This window comes from Pan troglodytes, chromosome 9 (genome assembly GCF_028858775.2).
Source record: "Pan troglodytes isolate AG18354 chromosome 9, NHGRI_mPanTro3-v2.0_pri, whole genome shotgun sequence".
NCBI lineage: Eukaryota > Metazoa > Chordata > Mammalia > Primates > Hominidae > Pan > Pan troglodytes.
This window is the reverse complement of record NC_072407.2, coordinates 112145596-112160319: the sequence shown is the minus strand read 5'-3', so window position 1 is coordinate 112160319 and position 14724 is coordinate 112145596. Positions and strand designations below refer to the sequence as shown.

At 37.8% G+C, this 14724-nt stretch overlaps 1 protein-coding gene across 9 annotated transcripts in view; it reads right to left on the bottom strand.

Moving 5' to 3' along the window:
• Positions 1 to 1624: 1624 nt before the first annotated feature.
• ZC3H12C (zinc finger CCCH-type containing 12C) overlaps positions 1625 to 14724 on the bottom strand; it is an 82782-nt gene continuing 69682 nt past the window's right edge. For all 9 annotated transcript variants that reach the window (XM_063784490.1, XM_009424130.5, XM_016921957.4 and 6 more), the window contains 3 exons: positions 13954 to 14188; positions 10063 to 10169; positions 1625 to 9105 (listed from right to left, as the gene is read on the bottom strand). In XM_063784490.1, coding sequence (XP_063640560.1) covers positions 7709 to 9105; positions 10063 to 10169; positions 13954 to 14188 — 1739 coding nt within the window. In that variant the 3' untranslated portion in view covers positions 1625 to 7708. The remainder of the gene's footprint in view (positions 9106 to 10062; positions 10170 to 13953; positions 14189 to 14724) is intronic.

Genomic DNA, 14724 nt, shown 5'->3' with positions numbered 1-14724 from the left:
ATTCTTCTTACCCAATGGTATAGGTGGAGAAGAAATAAAGTCCTTACCCCAGGTAACACTGTTGCCTAATAGAATATTCTCCTGGATTCTTGGCTCAGCCTGTGGAAGTACCTGGGGAACTCTCACACCTAATGCTTATTTTGAATATGCTGACTCCTCTGTCCACAATCAAACATCAATAATCAAATCTGCTGGCAGAGCCAAAATAAATGGTCTAAATCCATAAGCTCGCAGTTACACAGCTTAAAGTAATCAAGTGGGGGAAAAAAAGAATACTTAAGAATGCAAATGGAAATTTTAGGGAAAAAGAAGAAAAGCAAAGGTCCAAAAAGCAATGTCAGAGGAGAAACCCGCTCTCTGAAATAGTGGCTTCTCACGCAATGACACAGAACGTCCACATGCTAAATCATGAAGATCATGACAATACGGTGACTGCATCGGAAACAGAGTATTTCGTTAATAGAAAATTATTAGGACAATTGGGTCAGGAAGACACTGCTGTCTAGAATAGTCGGGATACAGCGAAGATTGCTGTTTTACTTCAGCAAGAACAGGGTGGAGGCCGCATTGTATTTGTTTGCATCTGTCCTTGAGTCATCCTTACGCCCACAGTCATCACCACCATGTAGCTAGTGACAATAAGCCTGTGAGACAGGCATTCTGATCATTTCACAACAGTGTATGAAAAAGACTCTGAAAGAGAATTTGCCCAAATTTTACATATTGTGTGTCTCATATATATAGTTACCATAGTAATACGTGCAGGACTGAGATTCAAACACAGCCCTGGAGTACCTGACAGCTGTCTGCAATCTCTCCCAATCTGTGCAGGAATTTCACAGAAGCAGAGCATTTCCCCACAATGATCTAAGTTTTCCAGCCTCAACTATTAAAGAGAGAAAAATTTCAATTTCTGTGCATTCAAATCTACTCAATTTATTTTTACAAACAAAATCCTTATTCCTGTTGGCTATGTGGCCCCGTACGTTCCAGGCCAGCTAAAGAAGTTAACTTGAAGCGGGATGTGTGGACCCTCATTCTCTGTGCCCCACTACCTGTCAGGGTGTCATGGACATCAGGGCTCAAAGTTTTGTGCATCCTAGTAAATACCACTGCACCAATGAGTCTTTTTGATACATTTTTTTTTTTGAGACGGAGTCTCACTCTGTCACCCAGGCTGGAGTGCAGTGGCGCAATCTTGGCTCACTGCAACCTTCTCCTGCCTCAGCCTCCCGAGTAGCTGGGATTACAGGCGTGCGCCATGAAGCCCAGCTAATTTTTTGTTTTTTTGTATTTTTAGTAGAGACGGGGTTTCACCATGTTGGCCAGGCTGGTCTCGAACTTTTGACCTCAAGTGATCTGCCCGCCTTGGCCTCCCAAAGTGTTGGGATTACAGGTGTGAGCCACTGCGTCCGGCCTTTTCAATACAATTTAAATCAACTGGCAGCCCTCATAATCAGAAAAGAGGATGTCCGTGCCATCTAGCATTATCTTACAAACTCCCTGGACGAGGTCCCTACCAACAATACTCTTAGCCAGACACCTGATGATACTTCAAAAGCACTGGGAACCAACACTATAATGACGGGTTCAGGAAAAAAAAACACTCTCATCATGCCTTAAGTTATGTCTAGTTGTCTTTGACATTTAATTTCAATTTTCATAGGAATTAATCATGGCTCTAACATTTACATTGATACTGACCATGTGTTTATCTTACACAATGCTCATAATGTTAGCCACTGAATGCAGGCAAACTAGAGAAGTATGATGCTTTTATTTATTTAGCATCTATGATGCCATATGAGATCAATTTCTTCATTAAAGAAAAACAAACCAGCATAAGAAAAACGAATTAAAAAAATTTTTTTTCCTCAGTGGCAGAATCACATAGCTATTTCGATACAGATTTCCACTAGGTCTAAAATACTGTTTTGGGAATTGTAAAGATTCCATTACAGAAATACACAGAACAGAGGATAAATACAATCACATTAGTTTATCAGATGGTTGCACTAAACATCCTTTGCCTTACTTTTCCTATAAGAAAAGTTCGCAGGATCAAATAAAAAATTCTACTAGCAGCATACGACTCTGGTTTGGGAGGACAAAACCCTGAAAGGAAAAGATAAAATCAATAACCTGGTACACTTGCAGTGAAATGCTTTGTCTCTGCAGAAGTGTGCACGTTTGTGAATATTTCACATAAGGTAAGAAATTTATAATTTCAAAAAAACTGAAGGAATCTGAACACATATTCTTCATAAAAACAAACGATTGCTTTTCAATGCCTTTTTCCCTTGGAACATAAGCTGCTTTAAGAAAGGTGGTGAAAGCTTTAATGAACAGCGTTTTGTTATTCATCTGAAATACTTGGACAGAAAATTGGCAAATTTGGTACATGGTTCAAGAAGTAAAACATTACGGATTTTATAAAACCAAGTTAAAACATGCACATTTTCTACTGCCAAATGGCCAATACCTTAAATTGTCTTTAAATCTAAAAGACTAAGGATCTTAGGGGGAAAAGCCACTTCTAATACATAACAGTAACACTGCAACAGGAGTAATAATTAAGTTAACAGAAAGTATTAAGGAAAAACAAAGTAACCACTTAAAAAACAATAAACATTGTTAAAACCTACAGTTGCATTCCAATTTTAAAAGAAAGTTTAACTATTTAAGTGGATGATGATGTTCATGCTGTTTAAATGTTCTTATGAAAATGATTACTGATGCAACACCCAGTATAAAGCACTGTGAATAAACATGCTCAGCAGCGTGTACTTCCAACGAATTCAAAATTACATATGATCATATGAAGAATATCATTCACCAAGGACAGTCCCAAGGCATCTAAAAATCCTAAAGATCTGGACAGACAAAGCAGAGATACATTTTGTTTCTCATAGTTACATTGTAACATGCCACTCACATTATAGCTACAATTACACTAGTCACAATTTTTAATCTTACAGAATAAAGCTATAGCATGTGAAATTACAATATATTTATCTTCTTTAAAATCATTTTTAAAGAATGGCAGATATGTTATTTATTAGAAGCCAAAACCAACGGAAAAATGTAACTGGTAAATGCAGCCAAAATGTATTTGTGGCTAATTAAATGCTACAACAGATTTTTTTTGGTCTATGAGACTTTTAAAAAACAAAAGGTTGGTAAGGAATTCCCATTTATCAACAGAAATGAAAAGTTCATGAAAGAAATTCAATACATATTAAAACATTTTAACAGAGTGCTTTTTTGTGGTTAAACAAGAAATATCTCTAATAAATAATGGGTGTAAACAGGTAAGAAAACTCAAATGAATTAAGATGCTTTAATATGAATGTCTAACAATCCTCTTTTGAAGGACATCAAAACTACCAGATTTTCTTTTAATGTCAACTGAAATGCAATTATGATTTCTTCTATTAACATATACCAGGATTTACTGCTTGAGATCAGCAAACTACGGTCCACAGGCCCAATCTGACCGGCTTCCCGTTTCTGTAAATAAAGTTTTATTGGAACACAGCCACACTAATTTACATGTTATCTGTGGCTGTTCTTATGCTCTAAAGGCAGAGCTGAGTAGTTTTTACAATGGCATTTGAAGTCCATATGATTCCTGTATTATTTACTATCTGATCCTTTACAGAAAAAGTCAACCCCTGCCCTAGGGGGCTAAGATAGTGTATGTTTCTTTACTTTTATTAACACTCTGTTTTCTCTTATTCTAATGCATGTGTGTAATCCGTCTCTTTTTAATACCTCATTTTATTTGTTGGTGTATACCTTGGAAACTTAACTGTTAGCTGAATTACCATCTTTAATATATTTGGAACATAAGCATATGTCCAGCCAGAATCTGTTTGATTTCAGGTCACGTGGGAATTCTCCAGGAGTTAGATGACAATAAAATGGGTGCACCACACACCAACAGAATGGCCAGAAAACTGTACGTCTTATTTTATCTTGAATAAGGAAGTTGGAGGGCAAAAAGAATAATGAAAACCAAACATACTTTAAAGTAAATACCATTGTAAATCAGAGGGAAAACAGCTTGAGAGTTTTCAAAACACACACACACACACACACACACACCCCCAGAGCCATCCTCCCACCTGTCACAAACTAAGCTATAACATAAGCAAAGTATATTTGTTTTATAAATATATTACTGTCTATATACATATAGATACATCCATAAGACATGTTAAATAATTATTTGTATAATCAATACTACTTTAAGTTTTTTGTGTATTTTAAAATTACACATTCTATTAAAAATATCAAAATAATTCTTTGAAAATACCAAGAATAAAACCAGTGAAGAACTGCTTTCCATCCAAGTGGTTCTAAATCTTATCATTGGCCGTCCAGACCCCAGACTTGGTCGTTCACAACTCAAAGAAACACAGTTTAATTAGAGAAAAGTTAGCCATCAGAAGCACTCCCCCCAACCCCTGTTTTTAATACCTCATAACAAATACATATTTGTGTATATAGATATACATAAAATACTCTTCAGTTATATTACATATTCTCATAAATGAATTTTCATAAAAACACAAAGTTCAAGTTTCCACCAGTATCAAATATATTATACTGGTGTGCATTTCTTCCAAATGTGTAAGTCAATGACAAACTCTTATCAGGATATAGAGAGAGATCATAAAAACAAGACTGAAAACGTCTGTATCCCATGCAAGAAAGGAGGAAATACTAAGGGCCAGTATTTGGCCAGTTGGGTACTATTCCCTCTGGACTAAGACACAGAGACAACAGACTGGCTAATTACTGTGTAAAGCACAGTCAACTGTCAATTATTCAGGGGCAAAATACTCCAGTCTGAATCCTTTTTTTTTCCGATCAGTTGACCATTTCTGGCAACTTCACTTATTAACACATCTCTCTGGTTATTTATTAGCAAGTCTGGTAAAAGATTTGGTTAGAGAGAAAGTTTTGGCTAAAATGAAGGCTTGTGATCAGCTATGGATTTAATTTAATGATGGACTCCTTTGACTTATTGCTTTAGATAAGTAAGAATTTGCTGTACCTAAAGTCTGCCAATTATCTCATTCTACAGCTCTGAACGCAACATCGGTGCTTCAAAAAAAGGGGACAAACTGTCCTCTTCACATAAGAAAACTGCTATTTTTAAACTCATAATTAATTACACTGAAGGATTTAGTGTGGGTAGTTCAGAGCTACTCACTTCAGTAGAGGTGGCAGCTGGCTACACTATTTTCCCATAATTTAAAATCCATGAGGCAATGACAAATAGTCAGCTAATAACACAAGAAGGTCAAATTCAAAGTGTCACACACATCTCACCTAAGATCTCATTTAAATAAATGTAAAATTTGGCGAATGTTCAAATAATTAAAATGGTAAAATGAAGAAAATGGAAGCAAAACCTACATGTATAATTTAAAAGTGATTTCATACTAAAAAGAAGTCTTAGAATATGACTAAAATAAAAGATACTACACATTTGTAACCCTGTTTTTGGCACTGAGTTAGCCTCTACATTTAAACTTGCTTTATAGTGACCAAATCAAGGAGAACAATTTCACATGCGAGTAGGGTTGCTTTCAGACAGACACCACTCAGAATGGGTTGTGTGGCCTCACCCATATTATTTCTGGCTACAGATGAGTGCCACACTCATTTCAAACACAACAGCAATAATTGTGTAGAATACCACTTTCCTGAATTAAGTTTGCTGAACACGGTTCAGATTATTGGTTATGTCAATATGCACAATGCCTTTTAGAAGCATTTACTGTATACCCAAATCCTACTTCGTGCAACACACAGTGTCACACAAGTAGTGAAAATGTTATCCTAGTCAAAGGTGCTTGGACATTATTTTCAGGCAGCATTTTACCTTTATTTTAAGTTCACACTAGGTAAGTTTTAGGAGAAAGAAAATGCCAATAAATTTATTTACTGTGTTTTAATATATTATATAAAACTAAGACAGACATTTCTATTTATCTAAATTGTTATTTTTATTTTCTAATCTATTCTAGACCTCAATTTTACTTTAAAAATTTGTATTTAAATAAGGGATAAAATGTTGCCCAAAAGTCTAATCATAGTTACATACTTGTGTTTTAACTAGATCTACAAATCAAAATAGTTCTTATAGTTAAAAAGATACAATTTGTATCAACAGTAAAAGGTACTTTCTGGTTTTTCAGGGCTTCACTTCAAACTGTAGCATGTAGGATAATCAGAATAGCCAGGGCATCTAAGCAGACTACAGAAAAAGATCTGAATGCATCTGTTACATGAAGTACAATTCAAAACCTGGACGCAACAGTCAAGTGATGTCAATCACACAACTGTCTGCCACTGACTGCAAAATCTATCTTCTACTCCGCAGAAATGTATTCACCACTAGCAAAACCCATGACTTTGAAACCAGAAATATCCCTTACTAATACTAGAACAGACCTTAGTCTGTATCTAAAACTACACTATTTGTGGCAAGAGTCTGGCCTTAATAATATAACAGGCCCCCCCAAGAAAACTACCTTCAGGAAAATGGAAAATATACAATATCTTACAAAAATTTTAAGTTACCATTTACAACTCCTCCATCACCATTTCTCTATAGTGCAGTATCAAGAAATGTTGCATAACCTCAACACATAAACCCACCTCAGGCCAGCCTTGATAAATAGCAGGAAAGCTAAAGAGTATGTTAAATATAAAAGTTGCATTGTGAATAATTAGATTCATTAAAAACAGGCAAGTGCTGTGAAAGGGTTATTTTATCCAGTATTGTTGTGCCCCAAAACAAAAAGACAGACATATTAAAAATACAGGTTAATGGAAATCTAGGAATTCAATTCCACTTCTACTGTCAAGAAGCACATCATAGCTGGATAACAAAGCTCTAACCTGTAACAGTTACAGCTTTTGCCTTATTCATTTTTAAAAAATGGAAACATTTTTCCATTGATTGCATCTGCTTTCTTTTAAATTGACCATATTAAATTAACTAATTTCTTAACAGAAAAAAAATCCAAACAAAAATAACACATCGAAAAGTGCCATATTGTAAATCATTCTAATATATATATACTGTAACCCATTTCAACATAAAACTGGTAACTTACATTTTGTTTAAAATATAAAGTCAGTGCTGTAGTATATCTTTGTTTCTATAAATAATGATTATAGCACAAAGAAGCCCACTTTCCCCAAATAAAAATAACTTAAAAAGCTGTAAAAGAGTCTAACTAAGCTTGGCTCGAAAAAACAGTTTGCTAGGTCTAGTCAAATGTCCCACATTCTGAAGGTATTGTAATTGCTTGCAATTGATAGACAAACACCAAGTTAATAAAACACAAAACAAGGATAAAAAGTGCTGCATATAAACCCCTGATGCACCAAAGATTAATATCAAAGATCACAGATACATCTATTAAATCAAACTGGAAAAATTTCCAGCCAAGGATATAGCTTTAAAAAGGAAATGTTAAAAAAAAAAGTTTAAATGTAAAGCAATCCCGTGATACTTCCACCATGTGGGGCTATACATACAGATTCCATGATACAGTATTTCACATAAATGGATACTATATAACCTCCTTGCTGAGAAGGAGATCACATGTGCTATTGTAGCAAACCTCCCTCAGCATTTGAGCTGAACAAAAAACTACTAAACACCACAAAGATGCATCATCTTTCAATAACCCAGCTGGGATTTCTCCACTAAAATGGCTGCGGCGAGCTGCTGGGCGTCTGTCATGTGAGGATTCCTTTTCATGACAATTCTCACAAGGTCAGGTGGGAAGATGTTGCACAAATTGATATAAATCTTTTCTCGGTTGTCTTGATACCTCGGGGGATCTTGCGGCATTCCACAGTATGGGATCCGCCAGGCTGGCTCCTGCTGCTCAGGGAGGCTCTGGAAGGTGAACTGCTCATAACACGGCTGTGTGGAGTTATCGGGCAAGGAATAAGTCTGCCGGTACCCATAGGCGTCGATCCCATAGCCTGGCCGCTCCCAGCTTCCCAGGCCTTCCTGGCGGGAATAAGGCTTTCTTTGTCGTGAAGGAGAACTGTCATAAAGTCGAGAGTCAGAGATGCTGTCTATTCTCGTGGCCACCAAGGACCTCCCTAGGTGTGGTGCCTTAGAGTGTGCTGAACTTGGAGGAGAGGGGTAGTCGCCAGGACAGCTGGACCGGGCGCCCACAGCGGAGTGCTGCAGGTGCAGAGCCAGGTGCGGAAGAGGAGGCTTGTGATGGAACTTTGGTTCTTCGTGACTGTAACTTTGCCCTCTGGTTAAGGGGTCGTGGAAATTCTGCAGGAACGGTTGAGGATTAAGGCGGCTGTGAGGGTGCATGTGTTGACACTTCAAATTCTCCTCTAGCTGTGGGTCGGGGGAGCTGACATAGGACCGGTCATTGTAACCCACGTAGGAGTCACTGCTCCCACAGCTCATGCTCCCTTCACTGCTGCAGTCAGAAGCTACGGAACTTATTCTATAATCTGTGTCTAAGGAGAAACGCCTTTCAGGGCTTCGTGGGCCTGAGAGACTCAGATTTGAGTATGCATTCAACATGGAATAATATCCGATGTCGACAGGTGAGTCACATTTTGGATACTGTTCATAAGGCATTGGCGTTCCATGATTTTTGGTTGCCATCATCATTGAAGGATATTGTCCCTGTGGTCTTTGATCCTGAGGTGGGAAATGAACTCCAGATGGAAGGCCATTGCTTAAAGATGTAGTGCTTTGGGGTTTTGCAGTAGAAGTAGCTGGGATGCTAACTAAGGAAGGTACAGACCTGGTTTCCAATTTGTTTTTGGTGGGAAGCTTTTCTTCTAGGTCTTGGTAGACTTGCGTCCTTATGCTTGGATCTGATTGCCTCTTTGGAGCACCTCGTTTGACATCAGAAGTGCTATCAGCCTTGGTGCTACAAGGAACGCTGTTGCTTTTCACCAATCCTCCTTCGTTTGCAGTTTTGGCTGCCGTATTTCTAGACATGGCACGGAGTTCATCAGCCACTGACCGCTGTGGCTGACTGCCCCTTTCGGGATGGTAATATTTGCACTTGTGTCCATAGGTACACTTCTTTCCTAAGAAGAGTAAAATTAATTAGGCAAAGGAGCATACCATCAGATCCTGAAAACTCAGTTTGGCCCTACGATTTTAACTTGTAGAAGAGACAACGATAGAAATGGGAGCTGTGCTAAGTGTCACCCTGTTCTTTACTCTTAAGAAACGTCACTTCTCAGTCTTCTCATTTCTTTACTATCAAGAACAGGAGGAAGTTGGCCGAATGAGTAATAATCACCTCCAGAACTTTTTTTTTTTTGAGACAGGGTCTTGCTCTGTCACCCAGGTGGAGGGCAGTGGTGTGATCTCAGCTCACTGCAACCTCTGCCTCTCGGGTTCAAGCAATTCTTATGCCTCGGCCATCTGAGTAGCTGGGATCACAGGCGTGCGCTACCACGCCTGGTGAATTTTTTTGTATTTTAAGTAGAGACAGGGTTTCTCCATGTTAGCCAGGCTGGTCTCAACTCCCGGCCTCATGTGATCTGCCCATCTTGGCCTCCCAAACTGCTGGGATTACAGATTTGAGCCACTGCACCCAGCCACTTCCAGAACTTTTGGCTAATACCTCCGTGTCCTCAACTCCTACCTGCCTCTTGTCTTCCAGTAGGACTTTATAATTAGGTAGGAAATTCTGTTTTGAAGAGCACAGTGTACTACTGTAGGGCGATAGAACCATGCTCATCTGATTTGTATCTAGATGAAAAAACTCCAAATTTTTATTCACTTCAAAACTAACTTCACGTAGAATTAACAGTGTTTTTTGAACCATGTTTTAATATAAGGAAATCATTTGTCTTGAATCCAAACAGGTAAAAATAATTCTTTTTCATGGCTAAGACGTTTTCTGAAATTTATTTGGAATCCAAAGAACTGCATATTATGCCATCCAAAATTTTAAGTGTTCATTTTTGTTAACAAAAGTTTAATAATATATTGTGTTCTAAAGGCATATACCCAATATTCATAAAGCAAGTTACCATATGGACAAGGCTGCTTTTTGTGTTCAGGAACAATAGGTTTCTTCCTCAGAAAATTATCCAGACTGGGGCCATGTCTGCCAAGAGGGTCATCAGGGGGCATGAACCTGTCATGGAGATAATAAAAAAATGATACCTAAGTAGGAGGCTGATAATTTAATTCTAAAAAGAGTACAAAGATTTGTTCCCTCTATAAGGAATTTTTTTTGCAATTTTAATCCAAGTGTTTTGATTCCACATTTACAGAGTAAAAAAGAAATCAGTAAATGAAGTTCTCATTTCTTAATGAAAATTGAACTGTTTTGAGCTGAAATTGTATTTGTTTTAATTCAAGTAAGTTTTGAGTTGAGCATGTCCTATTAATTCTTCCTTCCTCTCAGTCTTGGGATTTTGTAAGGGTTTTAGAAAACGATTTCAGTGACACTTTAGGAGAGCTTTATCAACATACACCTCATGAAGTGGATTGCTGCAGGTGGGGCGAGGTGGAGCAGCTGAGAAGAAGGGAGGGGGCTGGAACACAATGGGAAGGTACGAACTTACCAGACACCGGTTAGTGCTAGGCACTTTACACACTACACCATGGCATCCTAACCATGATCCCACAAAGTATTAGCTCCATTTTACAGATATGTAAACTTTTCTAATTTAGGTTTAGATAAATGAAGTGATTTTTATCCAGTGTTGCATGGCACAGTCAAGATTCAATTAGATCTAACTCCGATCTATTCTCTTCCCCTATTTGAATGCGCTTCTCAGTTGAGATAGAAAAAAATGCTAAGGAAATAAACCTACTATTTTGGATGGACTAATAAAGAAGAGAAGAATTTATGGCATGAATAATGAAAAGAAGTTATGCTTGAAGAATTCTGCTATTCATTATATCACCATTTGAACTTAAACCCAAGTATTTACCTATAAAATGTGAATAATGGGAATAATGTATGAACCCTTACAGGAGTGTCAACGTGGCTGAGTAGTAACACTTAGCAACCACAGTGTTTATTATTACAAAACAATATGGTAACATTACATGTTACAAAACAGACGATAAAGTCACTCAATCCCACAATCTTAATACAATTACTTTCCAGGTCTGTGTTAGATTTAAGTCATTTTCATTGTGCACACATCATTTTACATGGCTTTAATCAAACACAAATATAATTTTACACTTTGCCTTTTTAACATAAAAAAACTTTCCCATGTTTCTTAATAGCCCTCATAATAATCCTTTTTTTCTTTTTGACACAGAGTTTTGCTGTTTCACCCAGGCTGGAGTGAAGTGGTACCATCTCGGCTCACTGCAACCTCTGCCCCCCTGGGGTTCAAACAATTCTCCTGCCTCAGCCTCCCAAGTAGCTGGAATTACAGGCGCCCACCACTATGCCCAGCTACTTTTCTTTGGATTTTTAGTAGAGACGGGGTTTCGCCATGTTGGCCAGGCTGGTCTCAAACTCCTGGCCTCAGGTGATGCACCTGCCTTGGCCTCCCAAAGTGCTAGGATTACAGGCATGAGCCTCCACACCTGGCATAATTCTTTTTTTCATAAGAACTCTGAAGAGCTGAATAATATTCCAGTAGGAGATGTATCATAATTTGATTGATTTCTCTATTGTACATTTAGTTGCCCTTGAATTCTTGCAATTATAAATAATACAGAAATGAACACATCTGGTCTTTACTTATTCCTCAGTATATATTCCAAGAAATGAGCTTTTTGGGTTGATGGAACACAATATTCTTGAGGCTTCTGTGAACCTCTGCCAAATAACCTATCAGTGCCTCTTTAATAGCATAAGGCACACACGAAATTATTTTTGTGAATTAAATGAGAAAATATATTCTTTTTAGATTCATTTGCATTTTTAATTAGCACAAGAGGTGAAATTTTCTACATATTTAGAAATATATTTACTTCTCATGAGACATGCTTGATGTCATTCGTTCATTCATCAACTTTTAGACTCTGATCATGACCAGAGTCTTACATTACTATAAGAACTTTAAAAATTCAGGTACAGTCACGCACTGCATAACATCTTGGTCAACAATGGACTGCATATATGACGGTAGAGCTGAAAAGTTGCTGGTAACGTAATAGCACAATGCATTACACATGTGTTTGTGATCATGCTGATGCTGGTACAAACAAAGCTACCATGCCCCCAGTTGTATAAAAGTGTAGCACATACTATTATGGACTGTGCATAATACTTGATAAACCATGATGTCACTGGCTGTGCGTGATGGCTCATGCCTGTAATCCCAGCACTTTGGGAGGCCAAGGCAGACAGACCACTTGAGGTCAGGAGTTCGAGACCAGCCTGGCCAACATGGTGAAACCTCGTCTCTACTAAAAAAAAAAAAAACACAAAAATTAGCCAGGTGTGATGGGGTGTGCCTGTAATTCCAGCTACTCAGGAGGCTGAGGAATGAGAATTGCTTGAACCTGGGAGATGGAGGTTGCAGTGAGCTGAGGTGGCGCCACTGCACTCCAGCCTGGGCGACAGGGCAAGACTCCGTCTCAAAAAACAAAAAAACAAAAGAAAACAAAATATCCCCAACTATGTTACTGGTTTATATAGTTACTATATTATACTTTTTGTTTTTACTTTAGAGTGTATTCCTTCTACTTCTAAAATAATGTTAACTGTAAAACAGCTTCATGCAGTTCATTCAGGAAGTATTTCAAAAGGCATCGTTACCATAGGAGATGACAGCTCCACGCATAGTACTGCCCCTGGAGACTTTCCAGGGGAACAATATGTGGGGGTGGAGGACAGTGATTTTGATGATCCTGACCCTGTGTAGGCCTAGGATAATGTGTTTGTGTCTTAGTTTTTAACAAACACTTTAAAAAGAAAAAAAAAATAAAAATAGAAAACAGCTTATAGAATAAGGATATAAAGAAGGAAAATGTTTTTGTACAGTTGTACAATGTTTTAAGCTAAGTGGTATTACAAAAGAGAAAAAAGTTTTAAAAACTAAGAAGTTTATATATTAATAGTAAAAAAGTTATAAGCCAAGGTTAATATATTATTGAAAAAAGAAAAGTATTTTTTGATAAATTTGGCATAGCCTAAGTATACAGTGTTTATAAAGTCTATAGTGGTTTATAGTAATGCCCTAGCCCTTCACATTCACTCACCATTCATTCACTGACTCACTCAGGACAACTTCCCATCCTGCAAGTCCCATTCATGGTAAGTGCCCTACAGAGACATACCATTTAGAAATCCTTTATACCATATTTTATGGTATATATACCTCTTCAGTGTTTAGGTATGTTTAGATATACAAACATATCATACCATCGTATTACAGTTGCCTACAGTATTCAGTACAGTAGCATGCTATACAAGTTGGTAGCCTGGAAGCAACAGGCTGTATGTACCACATCGCCTAGGCGTGTAGTAGGCTGTTCCAGCTGGTTTGTGTAAGTACACTCTATGATGTTCATACCCACAATGAAATCGCCTGAAGATGAATTTCTCAGAACGTATCCCTGTTGTTAAGCCAAGCATGGCTTATTTAGTAAGCTATCAGTGCTCTAAATTGATTTTAAAAGGCAGTCCTTTGAGGGTGAAGATGGGAATTTCCCCAGTGTCTGTTTCCTCAGGTTCTCCAGACAGAGTCTTAGAAGACTTCCTCTGCCTTAGGTGTTCTATGAGTGACTTACAGGGAAAGGTGGGGCCTGCCACTCACACCGGGCCTCCTCCGGCAATGATTCTGCAGTTTTCCTGACTCCCACTGAGGATCAGTGGGGAGATCAGTTGTTAGAAACCTGTGTGAGGTCTGGACAGTGGCAAAAAGAGAGTTCTGTAGCAGCTGCCAGGGATAGTTATATTTTTACAGAAGCAGTATCATTGGCAAGTAAATGGTTTTACTTACTTGTCATTGACAAATGAATACATTAATAATCGTTCATCTATGAACTTCTTCCATTCTGGTTTCTCATTAGCCAAATCCCTGTAGTTATCATTGGACACAATGATACCATCCGACTCAAAAGCCAGCTTCACGATGAACCTGTCGTCATAGCACACCACTCTCCTCCCCTGGACTCGCCGGGATGGCGTGAACACCAGGATTTTCTCCTTCTCTAATTTACGTAAAATTTCCTGATCTGCAAGAATAATGACGGTAGGATGGCAGAAAGTAAATACATAGATAACACACATGGCAATTTTCATACAATGTGAAACTCTAAAACATAAGCTGTATATATGTAATCCTTTAATTAGGGATTATGATTTAATTTGTAGATACAGCATCATTTCCAACTCTCAATAGTATTTTTCCTTCAGGAATTTTAATAATAAAGACTTTAAAACTAGTTAAAAAAATACGAACAGTATAAAATTGAACCATGACTGGGCAAATTCTGACTGTCATTATGTGAAGCTTTTGCTTAAGAGCTGGAGTCATCAGCACGACCACTATGGACACAGCTTCTTCCACGTTCCTACTTGAATGCCATTCTAATAAAGCAGCCGTATGCTGTGTGGGGTTCAGGTGTGAGCAATACATTTTTTTCCTTCTAAGTTTGTTTGCATACTTCGTAGTTATTTTCTTCTAACTAGTGGGAGAGTATGAAAGGAAGTAGAAGTTGTCCAGGTAGCAAAGAGAAAAATCTTTAAATGCAGAAAGTTCAAAGAGAGA